Here is a 21,213-nt window from a genome sequence, read left to right on the forward strand (position 1 = left end):
ATGATTTGGAGAGGATTGGAACACCTGAATCACATGATTTGGAGGGGATTGGAGCACCTGAATCACATGATATGGAGGGGTTTGGAGCACCTGAATCACATGATATGGAGGGGATTGGAACACCTGAATCACATGATTTGGAGGGGATAGGAGCACCTGAATCACATGATTTGGAGGGGATAGAAGCACCTGAATCACATGATATGGAGGGGATAGGAGCACCTGAATCACATGATATGGAGGGGATTGGAGCACCTGAATCACATGATTTGGAGGGAATTGGAACACCTGAATCACATGATTTGGAGGGAATTGGAACACCTGAATCACATGATCTGGAGGGGATTGGAACACCTGAATCACATGATTGGGAGGGGATTGGAGCACCTGAATCACATGATTTGGAGGGGATTGAAACACCTGAATCACATGATTTGGAGGGGATAGGAGCACCTGAATCACATGATTTGGAGGGCGGGCCCAATGCTTTTGGCAATATAGTGGATATCCCTGGAAGTGATATGGGAACTAAACATTTCTCTACCTCTAAAACCAATCCTTGACCCCGGGTTCACACTGATGCGGTACGGACTTGGCAGCGCGTTCAGTGTGAGTTCCGCACCGCATCAGAATCGCACCCCGTTCATGTGAACCGCTGCAGGTGTGCATGTTAAATTCACAACACCCTAAAGTGGTCCACAAAACGCGGTGCGGTGTGCAGAATCGGATAGGTGTGAACACCCGTGTGACCCGATTATAGTGCAGACCTACAAAAGGGTCCTACATGTTTTTGGTGCGGTGCTATTAGAGCCATACAAAATGCCGGGATCCGATCGCACCGCACACAAATCACATGTGATCTGCACAGGAATGAGGTGCGGTTCCCGTGTGAATCACGTGATATACCACACCGCATGTATGTGAATCCGGCATGAATGATCACACATCAAGTGTCCGGGTGGTTTATCGGAAAGTTGCACCATTGAGAAGTTCTGCATTTGCTGAGCGACAAAAAGCAGAAGTGAAGGGGGGGGGTTGGGGGGCCGTCAGACGGGTGTCACATACACAGGGATGGATCACTGGCCACTATGCACAATCGTCTTCCTCGCCGGGGCCCACCTGTGCCGGGGTAAGAGCCCACCAGGGCGGATACAGGCTACAGCCACTCATTGCATTCTCAGCCTGGCCACAGATGGATAGATTAGTCACCAGAGCCGTCAGAAAACGTTTTTTGCTGGGTGGGATGTGGGATAAAGCAGGCGAGCAGACCTGGGAACTCAGCACAGGGATGGTGGGAACCCCTCATGATGAGCACAGCGGGTGTACAGACCATGGAACTCAGCACAGGGATGGTGGGAACCCCTCATGATGAGCACAGTGGGTGTACAGACCACGGAACTCGCTGCAGAGATGGTGGGAACCCCTCATAACGGGCACAGTGGGTGTACAGACCCGGGAACTCAGCACAGAGATGGTGGGAACCCCTCATAATGGGCACAGCAGGTGAACAGACCCAGGAAGTCAGCCCAGAGATGGTGGGAACTCCTCAAAATGGGCACAGTGGGTGTACAGACCCGGGAAGTCAGCACAGGGATGGGGGGAACTCCTCAAAATGGGCACAGTGGGTGTACAGACCCGGGAAGTCAGCATAGGGATGGGGGGAACTCCTCAAAATGGGCACAGTGGGTGTACAGACCCGGGAAGTCAGCACAGGGATGGTGGGAACCCCTCATAATGGGCACAGCGGGTGTACAGAACCAGGAAGTCAGCACAGGGATGGTGGGAACCCCTCATAATGAGCACAGTGGGTGTACAGACCCGGGAAGTCAGCACAGGGATGGTGGGAACTCCTCACAATGGGCACAGTGGGTGTACAGACCTAGGAAGTCAGCACAGGGATGGTGGGAACCACTCATAATGGGCACAGCGGGTGTACAGAATCGGGAACTCAGCACAGGGATGGTGGGAACCCCTCATAATGGGCACAGCGGGTGTACAGACCTGGGAACTCAGCACAGGGATGGTGTGAACCACTGATAATGGACACAGCAGGTGTACAGACCCAGGGGAGGATGTAGTCTCTGGGAGCTCTCCTCTAGGGTGAAAGGTGTAGGACTTATGGGACCACTTGCATCCCTTGGATACAGGCCAATCCTTTTCCCTAGGGTCACAGCCATGTGGTTTCTGCGGTGTTTTGTGTTTTGTAGAAACGCAGTACAGTCCATGTCACATGACATCCTGTGGGACAGGTTCTCATCTCCGCGTTCTCACCTGCTGCGTTTTTTAAAAGGGTCAGGGAGTTTTTTAACGCAAAACGTTGAGTTTTTGGTTTTATAGACTTCAATGGGAATGCAGAATGTATTGCGTTTTTGATGCGTTTTGCGTTTTTAATTTAAAATCTGCCTAGCAACAAGAAAAAATTTAAAAAATGGAAAACAAAAAACGGAAAACACATCAAAAATGCTGCAAGAATGCAACGCAAAATTCAATGCAGAAACGCACTAAACGCAACCTACACAGGTGTGAACCTAGACTGATAAAGGGGTGGGCTTTCCATCAACTCCCTCTTAGTAACTGAAGGGATGCGTGGTCCCTGATTGGAGGACTGATGGCGTGTATATACAATGTATGTATTTATCATGTTCCAGTACATGGCTTCCACTGTATCCTTCTCCTAACCTCAAGATGGGAACCTCGTCTGGAAATAAAACGTGTTCTGGGTACGGCTGCTTTTGAGATTCATTGCTGTCCAAGGTCTGAGGAAGGTATGGGACAGACAACTGGGGGGTGTCTCTATCATGACACCCAGGGGAGGAACCCGTGCCCATAGTACCCTTAATGAGTCTTTTGAACCCGTGCCCATAGTACCCTTAATGAGTCTTTTGAACCCGTGCCCATAGTACCCTTAATGAGTCTTTTGAACCCGTGCCCATAGTACCCTTAATGAGTCTTTGGAACCCGTGCCCATAGTACCCTCAGTGAGTCTTTGGAACCTGTGCCCATGGTACCCTTAATGAGTCTTTGGAACCCGTGCCCATAGTACCCTCAGTGAGTCTTTGGAACCCATAACTATAGTACCCTTAATGAGTCTTTGGAACCCGTGCCCATAGTACCCTCAGTGAGTCTTTGGAACCCATAACTATAGTACCCTTAATGAGTCTTTGGAACCCATAACCATAGTACCCTTAATGAGTCTTTGGAACCCGTGCCCATAGTACCCTTAATGAGTCTTTGGAACCCGTGCCCATAGTACCCTTAATGAGTCTTTGGAACCCGTGCCCATAGTACCCTTAATGAGTCTTTGGAACCCGTGCCCACAGTACCCTTAATGAGTCTTTGGAACCAAAACCCATAGTACCCCTAATGAGTCTTTGGAACCCGTGCCCATAGTACCCTTAATGAGTCTTTGGAACCCGAACCCATAGTACCCCTAATGAGTCTTTGGAACCCGTGCCCATAGTACCCTTAATGAGTCTTTGGAACCCGAACCCATAGTACCCCTAATGAGTCTTTGGAACCCGTGCCCATAGTACCCTTAATGAGTCTTTGGAACCTGTGCCCATAGTACCGTTAATGAGTCTTTGGAACCCGAACCCATAGTACCCTTAATGAGTCTTTGGAACCCGAACCCATAGTACCCTCAGTGAGTCTTTGGAACCCTTACCCATAGTCAGGCCCGATCTGGGAAAAAAAATAGGCCCGGGAATTTTAGACTGAGCAGCCAATTTTTACGGGGGGGACGGGGAGGGCGGTCGTGCAAGGGCGTTCGCAGGGGCAGTTGGTGACGGAATATGTACGGAGTCGGTCCTCTGCACTGTAATGTAAAGGAGCTCTATGATATCACAGTGCCCCTTTACATTACAGTGACCCTAGAGATCTAATCACAGTGCCCCCTATATATTCAAAGAGACATCCCAATCCAGCAAACAGACATCCTTATATAGCAAAGAGACATCCCTATATAGCAAAGAGACAGCCCTTTCAGTAAAGAGACAGCTCATCTAGTAAAGAGACAGCCCATCCAGAAAAGAGACAGCCCAATCCAACCGTGTGCTGGCCGGTGAAGGAGAGGCTGCCGTTGTCCCTTCAGTGAAACTGTGTTTGCAGCGGCCGACCGGGGAGGTGTTTGTGTGTCCTTGGCGGCGCTTCCTGCGTGTCCCTGGATCCATCTCTGCCGCTTTTTCTGTCGGCCCTGCTTTAGGCATAGCCGGAGATGAGCGGCGGTCGTGGTCTGTGTTAGCTCTGTCCAGACCGCAGTCGCCGCTTACCTCCTGCTGTGCGGCCCGGTCATCAACAGGCCGCTGTTCTTAAGACCGGCGACCCCGGACCACCAGGCAAATGCCTGGTGTGCCATATGGCCAGACCGGGCCTGCCCATAGTGTCCTCAGTGAGTCTTTAGAACCTGTGTCAATAGTACCCTCAGTGAGGTTTTGGAACCCATGCCCATAGTACCTTAATGAGTCTTTGGAACCCCTACCCATAGTACCCTCAGTGAGTCTTTGGAACCCATAACCATAGTGTCCTCAGTGAGTCTTTGGAACCTTTGTCAATAGTACTGTAATGAGTCTTTGAAACCTGTGCCCATAGTGCCCTCGGTGAGTTTTTGGAACCTGTGCCCCCAGTGCCCTCAGATAGTCTTTGGAGCTTCTGCCCATAGTGCCCTCAGTGATTCTTTAGAACCTGTGCCCATGGTGTCCTCGGTGAGTATTTGGAACCTGTGCCCATGGTGCCTTCAGTGAGTCTTTGGAACCTTTGCCCATAGTGGCCTCAGTGACTCTTTGGAACCTGTGCCCATAGTGCCCTCAGTGACTCTTTAGAACCTGTGCCCATGGTGCCCTCAGTGACTCTTTAGAACCTGTGCCCATGGTGCCCTCAGTGACTATTTAGAACCTGTGCCCATAGTACCCCCAGTAGTCTTTGAAACCTGTGTCCATAGTGCCCCCAGTAGTCTTTGGAACCTGTGTCCATAGTGCCCCCAGTAGTCTTTGGAACCTGTGCCCATAGTGCCACCAGTAGTCTTTGGAACCTGTGCCCATAGTGCCCCCAGTAGTCTTTGGAACCTGTGCCCATAGTGCCCCCAGTAGTCTTTGGAACCTGTGCCCATAGTGCCCCCAGTAGTCTTTGGAACCTGTGCCCATAGTGCCCCCAGTAGTTTTTGGAACCTGTGTCCATAGTGCCCCCAGTAGTCTTTGGAACCTGTGCCCATAGTGCCCCCAGTAGTCTTTGGAACCTGTGCCCATAGTGCCCCCAGTAGTCTTTGGAACCTGTGCCCATAGTGCCCCCAGTAGTTTTTGGAATCTGTGTCCATAGTGCCCCCAGTAGTCTTTGGAACCTGTGCCCATAGTGCCCCCAGTAGTCTTTGGAACCTGTGCCCATAGTGCCCCCAGTAGTTTTTGGAACCTGTGTCCATAGTGCCCCCAGTAGTTTTTGGAACCTGTACCCATAGTGCCCCCAGTAGTCTTTGGAACCTGTGCCCATAGTGCCCCCAGTAGTCTTTGGAACCTGTGTCCATAGTGCCCCCAGTAGTTTTTGGAACCTGTGCCCATAGTGCCCCCAGTAGTCTTTGGAACCTGTGCCCATAGTGCCCCCAGTAGTCTTTGGAACCTGTGCCCATAGTGCCCCCAGTAGTCTTTGGAACCTGTGTCCATAGTGCCCCCAGTAGTCTTTGGAACCTGTGCCCATAGTGCCCCCAGTAGTCTTTGGAACCTGTGTCCATAGTGCCCCCAGTAGTTTTTGGAACCTGTGCCCATAGTGCCCCCAGTAGTCTTTGGAACCTGTGCCCATAGTGCCCCCAGTAGTCTTTGGAACCTGTGCCCATAGTGCCCCCAGTAGTCTTTGGAACCTGTGTCCATAGTGCCCCCAGTAGTCTTTGGAACCTGTGCCCATAGTGCCCCCAGTAGTCTTTGGAACCTGTGTCTATAGTGCCCCCAGTAGTCTTTGGAACCTGTGTCTATAGTGCCCCCAGTAGTCTTTGGAACCTGTGCCCATGGTACCCTTAGAGAGTCTTTGGAACCTGTGCCCATGGTACCCTTAGTGAGTCTTTGGAACCAGCCTATGCTGGCAGGAGTGGGTTGAAGTGTTTAGGAGCATCACCACCACAAGGCTGTCCACAGCACATCCCAGCACTCCACACAACACATTCCCAATCACCATGCTCGGTCTGTGGTGTCTCCATCACTCCTCCCCCCAACACGTTTTGTTGTCTTAGTCATTAGTATATAAGAAATACCATGGAAATCCTGGAACTGAAGCCTGGGTGTGGCCCTTAGCACTGCTAGGTCTCATTCTGACCTTTGCCAGGAAAGGACAAGTGATACTCTGCAGGAGATGTGATCAGTAAGGAGAGGAATGATACTCTGCAGGGAGATGTGATCAGTAAGAAGAGTGATACTCTGAAGGGAGATGTGATTAGTACTGTAAGAAGAGGAGTGATACGCTGCAGGGAGATGTGATTAGTAAGAAGAGGAGTGATATTCTGCAGGGAGGGGTGATCGGTAAGGAGAGGCATGATACTTTGCAACTAGATGTGATCAGTAAGAAGAGGAGTGATACTCTGCAGGGAGATGTGATCAGTAAGAAGAAGAGTGATACTCTGCAGTTGGAAGAGATAAGCAAGGGGAGGACTGATGCTCTGCAGGGAGGGGTAATCAGTAAGGAGAGGAGTGATACTATGCAGGGAGGGGTGATCAGAAGGAAGATGAGTGATACTCTGTAAAGGGAAGTGAGTAGTAAGGAGAGGAGTGATACTCTGCAGAGAGGGGTGATCAGTAAGGAGAGGAGTGATACTCTGAAGGGAGGGGTGATCAGTAGGAGAACAGTGATACTCTGCAGGGAGGGGTGATCAGCAAGGAGAGGAGTGATACTCTGCAGGGAAAATTGATTGGTAAGGAGAGGAGTGATACTCTGCAGAGAGGTGTGATTAGTAAGGAGTGATGCTCTGCAGGGAGGTGCGATTAGTGAGAGGAGTGATGCTCTGCAGAAAGGTGTGATTAGTAAGGAGAAGAGTGATACTCTGCAGGGAAAATTGATTGGTAAGGAGAGGAGTGATACTCTGCAGAGAGGTGTGATTAGTAAGGAGTGATGCTCTGCAGGGAGGTGCGATTAGTGAGAGGAGTGATGCTCTGCAGAAAGGTGTGATTAGTAAGGAGAAGAGTGATGCTCTGCAGGGAGGTGTGATCGGTAAGGAGAGGAGTGATGCTCTGCAGGGAGGTGTGATCGGTAAGGAGAAGAGTGATGCTCTGCAGGGATCAATAACACATGATACTTCCCTCTTGTCTCAGGCTGTACCATAGATCAGACTCCATCACTGCTCGTCGCCCTCTCCGGTGATTGGTCCACCATCAGCTGCCATATCAGTATTCCGACCAGCACAGCACACCAAGAGGTGACAACATCCATCCTCTACCAGGAGGAGGAGCTAAAGAGAAGCAAGGATGTCCTGACCAACACAAGCCACACGAGGGTCATACAGCACAGTGTCCAGGCCAGGGCATCAGGAATCTACAAATGTAAACTCACATGTGGCCCCAAAACCAGACACGGCAAAGGAACCTACATACATGTCAGAGGTGAGTACCTACCCCCGCCTGTCCCCCCAGGACAGACTCATCACCCCCTCCTGTCCATGTCCCCCCAGGACAGACTCATCTCCCCCTCCTGTCCGTGTCCCCCTGGGACAGACTCATCACCCCCTCCTGTCCGTGTCCCCCCAGGACAGACTCATCACCCCCTCCTGTCCATGTCCCCCCAGGACAGACTTATCTCCCCCTCCTGTCCGTGTCCCCCTGGGACAGACTCATCACCCCCTCCTGTCCGTGTCCCCCCAGGACAGACTCATCACCCCCTCCTGTCCATGTCCCCCCAGGACAGACTCATCACCCCCTCCTGTCCATGTCCCCCCAGGACAGACTCATCACCCCCTCCTGTCCATGTCCCCCCAGGACAGACTCATCACCCCCTCCTGTCCATGTCCCCCCAGGACAGACTCATCTCCCCCTCCTGTCCGTGTCCCCCTGGGACAGACTCATCACCCCCTCCTGTCCGTGTCCCCCCAGGACAGACTCATCACCCCCTCCTGTCCATGTCCCCTCGGGACAGACTCATCACCCCCTCCTGTCCATGTCCCCCCAGGACAGACTCATCACCCCCTCCTGTCCATGTCCCCCCAGGACAGACTCATCACCCCCTCCTGTCCATGTCAACCCAGAACAGACTCATCACCCCCTCCTGTCTATGTCCCCCCAGGACAGACTCATCACTCACTTCTGTCCACGTCCCCCCAGGACAGACTCATCACCCCCTCCTGTCCGTGTCCCCTCAGGACAGACTCATCACCCCCTCCTGTCCATGTCCCCCCAGGACAGACTCATCACCCCCTCCTGTCTATGTCCCCCCAGGACAGACTCATCACCCCCTCCTGTCCGTGTCCCCTCAGGACAGACTCATCGCCCCCTCCTGTCCGTGTCCAACCAGGACAGACTCATCGCCCCTTCCTGTCCTTTCCCCTCAGGACAGACTCATCACCCCCTCCTGTCCGTGTCCCCTCAGGACAGACTCATCACCCCCTCCTGTCCGTGTCCCCTCAGGACAGACTCATCACCCCCTCCTGTCTATGTCCCCCCAGGACAGACTCATCACCCCCTCCTGTCCGTGTCCCCTCAGGACAGACTCATCACCCCCTCCTGTCCGTGTCCCCTCAGGACAGACTCATCGCCCCCTCCTGTCCGTGTCCAACCAGAACAGACTCATCGCCCCTTTCTGTCCTTTCCCCTCAGGACAGACTCATCACCCCCTCCTGTCCGTGTCCCCCTAGGACAGACTCATCGCCCCCTCCTGTCCATACCCTCCAGGACAGACTCATCGCCCCCTCTTGTCCGTGTCCCTCCAGGACAGACTCATCACCCCCTCCTGTCCGTGTCCCCTAAGGACAGACTCATTGCCCCCTCCTGTCTGTGTCCCCTCAGGACAGACTCATCGCCCCCTCCTGTCCATGTCCCCTCAGGACAGACTCATCGCCCCCTCCTGTCCGTGTCCAACCGGGACAGACTCATCGCCTCCTCCTGTCCGTGTCCCCTTAGGACAGACTCATCGCCCCCTCCTGTCTGTGTCCAACCAGGACAGACTCATCGCCCCCTCCTGTCCGTGTCCCTTCAGGACAGACTCATCGCCCCCTCCTGTCTGTGTCCAACCAGGACAGACTCATCGCCCCCTCCTGTCCTTTACCTTCAGGACAGACTCATGTCCCCTTAGGACACACTCATCGCCCCCTCTTGTCGGTGTCCCTCCAGGACAGACTCATCACCCCCTCCTGTCCATGCCCCCCCAGGACAGACTAATAGATGGGTTTTCTCTCCCCCAGAGTCCGGCTATCGAGAACCCGCTGCCCCAGCAGGTAGACTGCAGTCTGGACTGATCGCGCTCTTCGTTCTTCTGTTGCTCTTCTCCATTTCAGGGACTTACCTATTGCTGCCGCTCCACCGGATGAAGAAGGTGACATTATAGACCAAACTGTACCACCTAGTGGCCATAAGGCTGCACTTTCCTGACTGGGGTATTTCAGGAGAATACTGCATTTTGTCCACTAGATGGAGCTGATGAATGGTTCATACAATGGTGTGGTTTGTGGTAGACAGAGCACCTCGGGTCCAACCAATCGATGAGATAGAAATGGATTGTAAAATATAGAACTGGCCATGTGTGGCTAGCATTAAGGCCTATAAGTAGACAGTGATCCTGTATATTCACAGCACACAATGGGGTCTATTTATGAAAAAAAAAAAAGGCATCCGAATGTCTCAGTGTTTGCACAGCCATCGTGAAAAACCTGTGTACTTTGTGTAATATGTTTATTTCCTGTGCTCGTCAGCGCCATCTAGTGGCTGTAATGTGGTATTATCCTGAATTACCTCAACTGGGAAAATAGAGCCCTATGGCCACTAGATGGAGCTGAGACATCCGCACCACAAATAGACACCATTGTTTCCATTCAGAACATGATGATCTCATGCTGCGCAGAGCAGTTCCAGTCTGATGATGACTCCATGTGTCTCTTTTCTCTACCATCAAAGCCTTCTGGTGGGCCCGCTGCACCCCACACCACTCCTAAACCTGCAACGCCACAGCCAGAGGAGGAGACATCCGGCTCCCTGTACACGGTGAGTCTCCTGAGCGCCATCTAGAAAGGAATCTTCAGGGTGTGCACTGTGACCTTACACAGCACAGGCTCCCCTAGGCGCATGCACAGCGTTTAGACCTTCGCATCGAGTCTAGCACTTGGAAATCCGCGGGCTGGATGTTGTACTGAGCGGTACTCCTATTTAGGGCTGCATGCGTTCCGGGACATATATCCGGAACACAGGTTTACCCAACACAGCCCTATACGCAAGTACCACTCAGTGTAGCATCCACACACTAAGTATTTCAGGCGGCAGCAGGGGCTGATCTGTGTCAAACATTTGTGAACACAGCTGGCATCAGGATTCACATCACTGCTTCATCCCTGAGCCAAATGCATAGATTACTCACTCCCATACAGTCTCCTAGATTGTAAGCTCCCAGGATAAGGGCCCTCCTTTCCCTCTTGTATTGAACTGTATTGTTGCTGTATTGTCTCCCGTTATTTTGTAAAGTGCTGAGCAAAATGTTGGCGATATATAAATCCTGTATAATAATATATAAATCCTGTATAATAATAATATATAATCCTGTATAATAATAATATATAAATCCTGTATAATAATAATAATATATAAATCCTGTATAATAATAATAATAATAATAAATATATATATATATCCTGTATAATAATAATATATAAATCCTGTATAATAATAATAATATATAAATCCTGTATTATAATAATAATATATAAATCCTGTATAATAATAATAATATATAAATCCTGTATAATAATAATAATATATATAAATCCTGTATAATAATAATAATTTATAAATCCTGTATAATAATAATAATAATAATAATAAATTAATATATAAATCCTGTATAATAATAATAATATATAAATCCTGTATAATAATAATAATAAATATATATATATCCTGTATAATAATAATAATAATAATAAATAAATCCTGTATAATAATAATATATAAATCCTGTATAAAAATAATAATAATAAAGGATGAGTATCTGATATATGGTAACAGAAACTGAACAAAGTAACAAACAAATATTGTCCAACTAATGTTATATAAACAAAACCAAGTCGATGTGAGCTAAAAACCCCCATTTATGGTTGTAACGGAACCGGACCCCGACTGCACTAGGGTATTTCCTGCTTCCCTGTCCGAACACAGATCCACGGATGCCACCGCTGACCATACGAAGCTACAAAACACCAGTCTGTATAAACATGGAACTCTTTATTTGAAACTTGAACTGGCTTTTTATACACTCAGGGGACAATCCCCCCCCCCCCTGCATAATGACACAGGGCGGGGCAATCTACACTTAGCAACAAGAGACACACACCATCAGACAGTCCCATCCAGAGGGCTGCTGGAAACACCCCCCACCAAGCCAATACACAAACACATACATCCCATAATAGTTTGCTCCCAAGCAGGACACAATAGAACAATGGGACCACATGGCAGTAAACAATGAACAACCCCCACACCAATATTAAAACATTTCACTCTGTACCCCTAACAGGCAGAGGGTGACTTACACATAAGAGGGATATGGGGAGCAGAGACAGGGGTCTCCCCACCCCTCCAAAGTGAGCCGGGTTCCATGGGCCCCCCACCCAAAGTCACTCCCGTCACAATACTTATTATTTGTATTGCTACTTTTATAAAGCAGCCATGTCAAATGATACTTATAATCTCATAGAACTCATCAGCTCCATCTACTGGCCATAATGAGGTATTTTCCTGAAATCCCTCAAAGGGGAAAGTACCACCTTATGGCCACCTGATGGAGCTGACGATCATTGGAAATTCACATACTAGACACATTATGAGTATATATGGTGACATCCCCCCCCCCAATGGATATAGATGGCAAAAAAAAGGAGATCTGCAGCTTTAACCCTCCACTACGCTAATCAGGACAAAAAAAATATATTACTGCTTCAGATGTCCTTTATATTACACTTTGTTGTGCAGAGTCTTCAGCCGCATTCAGATGATGTGTATAACGTCCTGGAGGAAGACATTCCCAAGAAGACCAATGTGGTGAGCCAGAGATTACGGATTGTTACTTGTGGTATATGCCTTTTCTCCTGAAATACTCTGCACTGCTGGAGGACTCCGCTCCTTCCTCTATAACTCTCCTCTCCTGAAATACTCTGCTCTGCCGGAGGACTCCGCTCCTTCCTCTATAACTCTCCTCTCCTGAAATACTCTGCTCTGCTGGAGGACTCCGCTCCTTCCTCTATAACTCTCCTCTCCTGAAATACTCTGCACTGCTGGAGGACTCCGCTCCTTCCTCTATAACTCCTCTCCTGAAATACTCTGCACTGCTGGAGGGCTCCGCTCCTTCCTCTATAGCTCTCCTCTCCTGAAATACTCTGCACTGCTGGAGGACTCCGCTCCTTCCTCTATAACTCTCCTCTCCTGAAATACTCTGCGCTGCTGGAGGACTCCGCTCCTTCCTCTATAACTCCTCTCCTGAAATACTCTGCACCGCTGGAGGACTCCGCTCCTTCCTCTATAACTCCTCTCCTGAAATACTCTGCGCTGCTGGAGGACTCCGCTCCTTCCTCTATAACTCCTCTCCTGAAATACTCTGCGCTGCTGGAGGACTCCGCTCCTTCCTCTATAACTCCTCTCCTGAAATACTCTGCACCGCTGGAGGACTCCGCTCCTTCCTCTATAACTCCTCTCCTGAAATACTCTGCGCTGCTGGAGGACTCCGCTCCTTCCTCTATAACACTCCTCTCCTGAAATACTCTGCGCTGCTGGAGGACTCCGCTCCTTCCTCTATAACTCTCCTCTCCTGAAATACTCTGCACTGCTGGAGGACTCCGCTCCTTCCTCTATAACTCCTCTCCTGAAATACTCTGCGCTGCTGGAGGACTCCGCTCCTTCCTCTATAACTCTCCTCTCCTGAAATACTCTGCACTGCTGGAGGGCTTCGCTTCTGTTCCTTCTATTACATTTCGATTCCTTAACTACCTGCCAACCGCAGATAGCCGAATGACGGCTTCACTGCGGCCGGCCAGTTCTGACGTCCTCCCTGAACGCGCTCTCCTGCGCGCTCCAGCGGAGACAGCTGATCACGTGATGTGGTAAAAGGCCAATCACAGCGGCCTTTTACCACCTGATCAGCGGTGTCCAATGACACGCTGATCACAGGGAAATGCAAGTGCCGGTTCTCGGCTGCACTTTCCTCACGCTGTCAGATCGTGAGGAAAGTACTGCCGAGAACCGCAGTGCCACCCGCAAGGTCCGCCCACCTGTGCCCAGCAGTGCACCCACCTGTGCCACTCTGCAGTGCCACCTACCTGTGCCCAGAAGTGCCACCTACCTGTGCCCACCCACCTGTGCCCACCTGTGCCACCCACCTGTGCCCACCCACCAGTGCCCGCCCACCAGTGCCACCCACCAGTGCAGCCTAGCAGTGCTGCCAGTCAGTGCCCAGGGGTTGTGCCAGTCCGTGCCGCCAGTCAGTGCCCAGCAGTGATGCCAGTCAGTGCCGTCTATCAGTACCCATAATCAGTGTCACCTATCAGTGCCGCCTATCAGTGCTGCATATTAGTGCCGCCTATCCGTGCCACCTCATTAGTGCTGTCTATCAGTGCCCATCAGTGCTGCCTATCAGTGCCCATCAGTGCCGCCTATCAGTGCCCATCAGTGCTGCCTCATCAACGCACATCAGTGAAGGAGAAAAAATGCCTGTTTGAAAAATTTTATAATAGAAACAAAGAAACTTTTTTTTTTTTCAAAATTTTTGCACTTTTTTATTTATAGCGCAAAAAGTAAAGCGCCCAGTGGCGATTAAATACCACCAAAAGAAAGCTCTATTGGTGAGAAAAAAATTCTAAAAATTTCATACGGGTACAATGTTGCATGACCGCGCAATTGTCAATCAAAGTGCGACAGCGCTGAAAGCTGAAAATTGGCCTGGTAAGGAAGGGGGTATAAGTGCCTGGTAGGCAAGGGGTTAAATGGAGAAATGTTCATTTTTGATCATGTTTCAGATTGATCCATTTTCACGTCTTATTCTACAGAAACATCAAGCAGAAGTCCACAGCGTCCCTGGCCAGAGTCCCATGAAAAGGCCCAAACCTCAGGTTAGAAAAAAGCACAACAATACTAAGTCTATGTATACACAGAACACGGAACACAGAACACAGTACACAGCACACAGAACACAGAACACGGTACACAGAACACAGTACACAGCACACAGAACACAGTACACGGCACACGGAACACAGCACACAGTACACAGAACACAGCACACAGCACACAGAACACAGTACACAGTACACAGAACACAGTACACAGAACACAGCACACAGAACACAGCACACAGAACACAGCACACAGAACACAGTACACAGATCACAGTACACAGAACACAGCACACAGAACACAGCACACAGAACACAGAGCACAGAACACAGAACACAGAGCACAGCACACAGAACACAGTACACAGAACACAGTACACAGAACACAGCACACAGAACACAGCACACAGAACACAGTACACAGATCACAGTACACAGAACACAGTACACAGAACACAGCACACAGAACACAGAGCACAGAACACAGAACACAGAGCACAGCACACAGAACACAGTACACAGAACACAGTACACAGAACACAGTACACAGCACACAGCACACAGAACACAGCACACAGAACACAGAGCACAGCACACAGCACACAGAACACAGAACACAGCACACAGAACACAGCACACAGAACACAGAACACAGCACACAGAACACAGAACACAGCACACAGCACACAGAACACAGAACACAGCACACAGAACACAGCACACAGAACACAGAACACAGCACACAGAACACAGAACACAGCACACAGCACACAGAACACAGCACACAGAACACAGAACACAGAGCACAATACACAGTACACAGAACACAGAACAAAGCACACAGAACACAGCACACAGCACACAGAACACAGCACACAGAACACAGCGCACAGAACACAGAGCACAGAACACAGCACACAGCACACAGAACACAGAGCACAATACACAGAACACAGCACACAGAACACAGCACACAGAACACAGCACACAGAACACAGAACACAGCACACAGAACACAGAGCACAATACACAGAACACAGAGCACAGTACACAGAACACAGCACACAGAACACAGCACACAGCACACAGAACACAGCACACAGAACACAGCACACAGAACACAGCACACAGCACACAGAACACAGCACACAGAACACAGCGCACAGAACACAGAGCACAGAACACAGCACACAGCACACAGAAAACAGAGCACAATACACAGAACACAGAGCACAGTACACAGCACACAGCACACAGCACACAGAACACAGCACACAGAACACAGCACACAGAACACAGCACACAGCACACAGAACACAGCACACAGAACACAGCACACAGCACACAGCACACAGCACACAGCACACAGCACACAGAACACAGAGCACAGAGCACAGAACACAGCACACAGAACACAGCACACAGCACACAGCACACAGCACACAGAACACAGAGCACAGTACACAGAACACAGCACACAGCACACAGAACACAGAGCACAATACACAGAACACAGAGCACAGTACACAGAGCACAGAACACAGAACACAGCACACAGAACACAGCACACAGAACACAGCACACGGTACACGGAACACGGTACACGGAACACGGTACACAGTACACGGAACATGGTACACGGAACACGGTACACAGTACACAGAACACAGTACACAGAACACAGTACACAGAACACGGTACACAGAACACGGAACACGGTACACAGAACACAGTACACGGTACACGGAACATGGTACACAGTACACAGAACACAGTACACAGTACACAGAACACGGTACACGGTACACAGCACACTTGCTGCTCTACATAGTAAATTCGGGATCATTGTATTTCAGGCTAAATCTGCTCCAGTCCAAGAGAAGCCACAGCCGATCCCGGACAAGCCCCCAACTAAACAGGTGAGCGATGGAAACAAGCAGATAAAAAAAAAAAAAATAAAGAATGAAGTATAATATAAATATCACCATCTTGGCAGTAATGCAGGCCATAGACGGGTCGAAAATCGACCAATTTTCGCACCATTAGTGGGTTAATTGGTCGGCCGTTTTTCGGGGTTTTGGTACTTTTTTTATTGGTAATGTTGGAAAATTCACGGCTGATTTTGAAGATCGGTCGATTTTCCCGGCAATGATGGGCAAATCGGCTGGTCATTTTACCAATAAAAAATCTGCGCATGAACCATGAAGAAGAAGAAGAAGAAGGAGAAAAAGAAGAAGAAGGAGAAGAAGAAAAAGAAGAAATAGTAGAAGAAGAAGAATTCCAGTCCGCTATTATATTTTATATGAAAAGTCTTGCGGTTGCAACAATGTATCCATTTGTATCCGAATAAAAACATCTACATCCGAAATGGATACAAATGGATACATTGTTGCAACCGCAAGACTTTTCATATAAAATATAATAGCGGAGCTCTCTGCAAGGGACAGAAGTAATTATGGGGTTAAATGCCGGCCGTAGATGGGACAAAAATCGGCTGATTTTTTTTTTTTTTCCTTTGGTGGTAACGTCGGCTGATCGAACGACCAATTTTTCGTTTTTTTTTTATTTAAACGGCCGGTTTTCAACCCGTCTATGGACTGCATAAGCGACAAGGTATATTCGGACAAGATCTTACCTTCTTTTACCAAATCACGTTTATGGGGGTGTCCAGGTTGGGATTAAAGGATCTGTTGGCTCTCAGATTCCTTATCTTATCAGAGTTTACCGGAACCTTGACAGACTACATTCCTAAACTCCAAAGAGCATGTCTGTGTCTCAGTCTGTGTTTATGTGTCGGTCTTTTTTTTTCTTTTTTTCTTTTGAACAATAATTAATATTTATCTTTCTAGAAACCAAAGAAAGTCGCAGCAGAAAATTCCGTGTACGAGAACTTAAAGCGTTGACGCCTCCTCTTTCCTCACCTCGTACTCATCAACCAGCACCATATTCTTCTCTCCGCCCTCATCCATTGTAATGTTACACAGTAACAATTACTTTTTTATTATTATTAAAAGATCATTCCACCATTCCTCTGCCATCATAGGAACATTTACAGGGAACGCCATCTGTAAATGGATGAATAATGCCATGTCCAATCCACACCACCAGTGGCCTGCCTAGGGTTGTTTGTAGGGGTGCACTGAAATTTTGGTGGCTGAAACGTTTCCGATGAAAACACACCTAATCGGCCATTGGCCGATATGAAAAGAAGCACAGATACAGGCGCCCTAAATAACCCCGCCCCCCACGCCACTGCCACCCCTTGCCACCGCTCAGTAGTTCTCAGTAGCCTTACCTGAGAAACCACGAGAAACCACCGAACGATCCCCGGCACTGGACATTATTATTATACAGTATTTACAGTGGGGCAAAAAAGTATTTAGTCAGCCACCAATTGTACAAGTTCTCCCACTTACAGAGATGAGAGAGGCCTGTAATTGGCATCATAGGGAGACCTCAACTATGAGAGACAAAATGAGAAAACAAATCCAGACAATCACATTGGCTGATCTGGAAAGAATTTATTTGCAAATTATGGTGGAAAAGAAGTATTTGGTGAATATCAAAAGTTCATGTCAATACTTTGTTATATATCCTTTGTTGGCAATGACAGAGGTCAGACGTTTCCTGTAAGTCTTCACAAGGTTGGCACACACTGTTGCTGGTATGTTGGCCCATCCTCCATGCAGATCTCCTCTAGAGCAGTGATGTTTTGGGGTTGTCGCTGGGCAACACGGACTTTCAACTCCCTCCAAAGGTTTTCTATGGGGTTGAGATCTGGAGACTGGCTAGGCCACTCCAGGACCTTGAAATGCTTCTTACGAAGCCACTCCTTTGTTGCCCGGGCGGTATGTTTGGGATCATTGTCATGTTGGAAGACCCAGCCACGTTTCATCTTCAATGCCCTTGCTGATGGAAGGAGGTTTGCACTCAAAATCCCACGATACATGGCCCCATTCATTCTGTCCTGTATATGGATCAGTCATCCTGGTCCCTTTGCGGAGAAACAGCCCCAAAGCATGATGTTGCCACCCCCATGCTTCACAGTAGGTATGGTGCTCTTTGGATGCAACTCAGCATTCTCTCTCCTCCAAACACGCCGAGTTGTGTTTCTACCAAACAGTTCTATTTTGGTTTCATCTGACCATATGACATTCTCCCAATCCTCTTCTGGATCATCCAAATGCTCTCTAGCAAACTTCAGACGGCCCGGACATGTACTGGCTTAAGCAGGGGGACACGTCTGGCACTGCAGGATCTGAGTCCCTGGCGGCGTAGTGTGTTATTGATGGTAGCCTTTGTTATGTTGGTCCCAGCTCTCTGCAGGTCATTCACTAGGTCCCCCCGTGTGGTCCTAGGATTTTTGCTCACCGTTCTTGTGATCATTTTGACCCCACGGGGTGAGATCTTGCTTGGAGCCCCAGATCAAGGGAGATTATCAGTGGTCTTGTATGTCTTCCATTTTCTAATTATTGCTCCCGCAGTTGATTTGTTCACACCAAGCTGCTTGCCTATTGCAGATTCAGTCTTCCCAGCCCGATGCAGGTCTACAAGTTTGTTTCTGATGTCCTTCAACAGCTCTTTGGTCTTCACCATAGTGGAGTTTGCAGTGTGACTGTTTGAGGTTGTGGACAGGTGTCTTTTATACTGATAACAAGTTCAAACAGGTGCCATTGATACAGGTAATGAGTGCAGGACAGAGGAGCCTCTTAAAGAAGAAGGTACAGGTCTGTGAGAGCCAGAAATCTTGCTTGTTTGTAGGTGACCAAATACTTATTTTCCACCATAATTTGCAAATAAATTCTTTCCAGATCAGCCAATGTGATTGTCTGGATTTGTTTTCTCATTTTGTCTCTCATAGTTGAGGTCTACCTATGATGCCAATTACAGGCCTCTCTCATCTTTGTAAGTGGGAGAACTTGCACAATTGGTGGGGACTAAATACTTTTTTGCCCCACTGTATATAGCGCCAACAGTTCGCTCAGCGCTGTACATTACAATGGGAGACAATACACGAGACCGTACAATGACAATACAGTGCGAAACACGAGGGGTTCGAGGGCCCTGCTCCTTGGAGCTTACAATCTAGGAGGGAGGGGATAGTGGTACGGGAGGAAAAGCTGTGGGGGTGGAGTGGTGGGAAGAGTGGAGGAGATCTGCAGTTAGCAGAGAGTGTGGTAGGCTTCCCTGAAGAGGTGGGTTTTCAGTGTGCGCCTAAAGGAGAGGAGAGTAGGTGATAGTCTGATGGATTGGGGTAGGGAGTTCCAGAGGATGGGTGATGCCCTAGAGAAGTCCTGGAGGCGGGCATAGAGATGAGTGAAGGAAAGATGGCTTCCACTCATTTCTATGCCCTTGGACGGCCGGAGCGATGTCACTTCCTGGTCCGGTGCCTAGTAAACAAGGCCATTTTTTTTTAATCGCTTTAGCGCCGCCCCATAGCAGAAGTACTAATACAGGGCGACAGTGGTGCGCAAAATCACATGTATATATATAGATATATATATATCTATCTATCTATATATATATATCTGGGGCAGACTGACCATTTGGAAACTCGGGCTCTGCCCAAGGGCCCGGGGTCAGTAGGGGGCCCCATGAGATGCCCCTGGTACCTTTTTCATAGGCTGTTTTGAGCTTGGGCAAGGACACAGGGGCCCCATGATCCCCTATTGCCCGGGGGCCCCATGAGTTGTCAGTCTGCCCCTGATATATATATATATATACGTGATTTTACATTTCCGGGAAGGGGGCGTGCACAAGGCTCACGCACGCCATACCCGCACCAACATTCACAGTTGTCAATCCACGGGTCCTGGCCGGTGATTACTCACCAGCGCCCGGTGATTGCCGAGGATCTCCAATGGGTGGGGGGGAGGACTGTTAGTAAACAAAACGGTTCTCCTCCCTGTCAGCTCCTGCACACTGCTTTGCGTGGCTGTGCACAGCAGTGTGCTTACAGTGAAGCACACACAGCGTACGTGATTTTGTAGTTCCGGGTAGGGGGCACGCACACGCCCTACCCATGTCCTACCTGCACCGCCATTTGCAGCCTCAGCTGTCAATCACTGGGTCCCAGCCGGTGATTTTTTGCTGGCACCCGGTGATCACCGAGTATCTCCGATGGGGGAGAGACCTGTGTATAAACAACACAGATCTCCTCCCTGTCAGCTCCTGCACACTGCTTTTTATGGCTCTGCATAGCACAGCCATCCAAAGCAGTGTGCTTACAGTGAAGCACACAGACACAGCACATCATGTAAAACACACCCGGCACACAGCAGTTAACCCTTTGATCACCCCTCATGTTAACCTTTAACCCCTTCCTGCCCAGTGCCATTAGTACAGTGATAGTGCTTTTTATTAGCACTGATCACTGTATTGGTGTCACTGGGGATATCAGTGACACCAAGTCAGTCCCCCCCCCCCCCCCCAGTGTCAGAATGTCCGCTGCAGTCCCGCCATAAGTCGCTGATGGCCGCCATTACTAGTAAAAAAAAAAGAAAAATCCAGTATCTATACTGCCATTTGTAAACGCTATAACTTTCACTCAAATCAATCAATTTACACGTATTGGGATTTTTTTTTTTAGCAAAGACACGGAGCAGAATACATGTTGGCCTAAATTTATCACGAAATTTGATTTTTTAAATGTTTTTACTGGACATATTTTATAGCAAAAAGTCAAAAATGTTGTTTTTTTCAAAATTGTCTATTTTTATTGTTTATAGCGCAAAAAATAAAAACCGCACAGGCGATCAAATACCACCGAAGGTGGTTGCATGACCGCGCAATTGTCAGTTAAAGTAATGCAGTGTTGTAATGCAAAAAATGGCCTGATCAGGAAGGGGGGGGGGGATCCTCTGGAGGGCGAGGGGTTAAAGCTTTGGACCAGGGCGGACTGATAACTCATGGGGCCCCTGGGCAATAGGGGATCATGGGGCCCCTGTGTC

At 49.0% G+C, this 21,213-nt stretch overlaps 2 protein-coding genes across 5 annotated transcripts in view; one reads left to right on the forward strand and one right to left on the reverse strand.

The window, feature by feature from the left end:
* The window catches only part of LOC149441175 (uncharacterized), a 141,006-nt gene that overhangs the window by 110,169 nt on the left and 9,624 nt on the right, over positions 1-21,213 (reverse strand). The window lies entirely within an intron of this gene.
* Positions 1,037-17,291, forward strand: NFAM1 (NFAT activating protein with ITAM motif 1). The gene is made up of 8 exons (XM_089657671.1): positions 1,037-1,129; positions 7,281-7,568; positions 9,359-9,489; positions 10,068-10,154; positions 12,132-12,200; positions 14,198-14,260; positions 16,120-16,182; positions 17,113-17,291. Exons 1-8 carry the CDS (start codon positions 1,072-1,074, stop codon positions 17,164-17,166), a joined length of 813 nt encoding a protein of 270 aa, XP_089513797.1. The 5' UTR covers positions 1,037-1,071; the 3' UTR covers positions 17,167-17,291.

Source organism: Staurois parvus, unplaced genomic scaffold (genome assembly GCF_062004578.1).
Source record: "Staurois parvus isolate SC_StPar_1 unplaced genomic scaffold, SC_StPar_1.0 ptg001017l, whole genome shotgun sequence".
Lineage (NCBI taxonomy): Eukaryota > Metazoa > Chordata > Amphibia > Anura > Ranidae > Staurois > Staurois parvus.

Excerpts from the sequence above, each read along its gene's own strand:
- NFAM1 (XM_089657671.1), top strand. The coding sequence starts at position 1,072 with ATGGATCACTGGCCACTATGCACAATCGTCTTCCTCGCCGGGGCCCAC. Across the intron at positions 1,130-7,280 it reads CGGGGCCCACCTGTGCCGGG|GCTGTACCATAGATCAGACT; the intron begins GTAAGAGCCCAC and ends CTCTTGTCTCAG. Across the intron at positions 16,183-17,112 it reads ACAAGCCCCCAACTAAACAG|AAACCAAAGAAAGTCGCAGC; the intron begins GTGAGCGATGGA and ends TTATCTTTCTAG.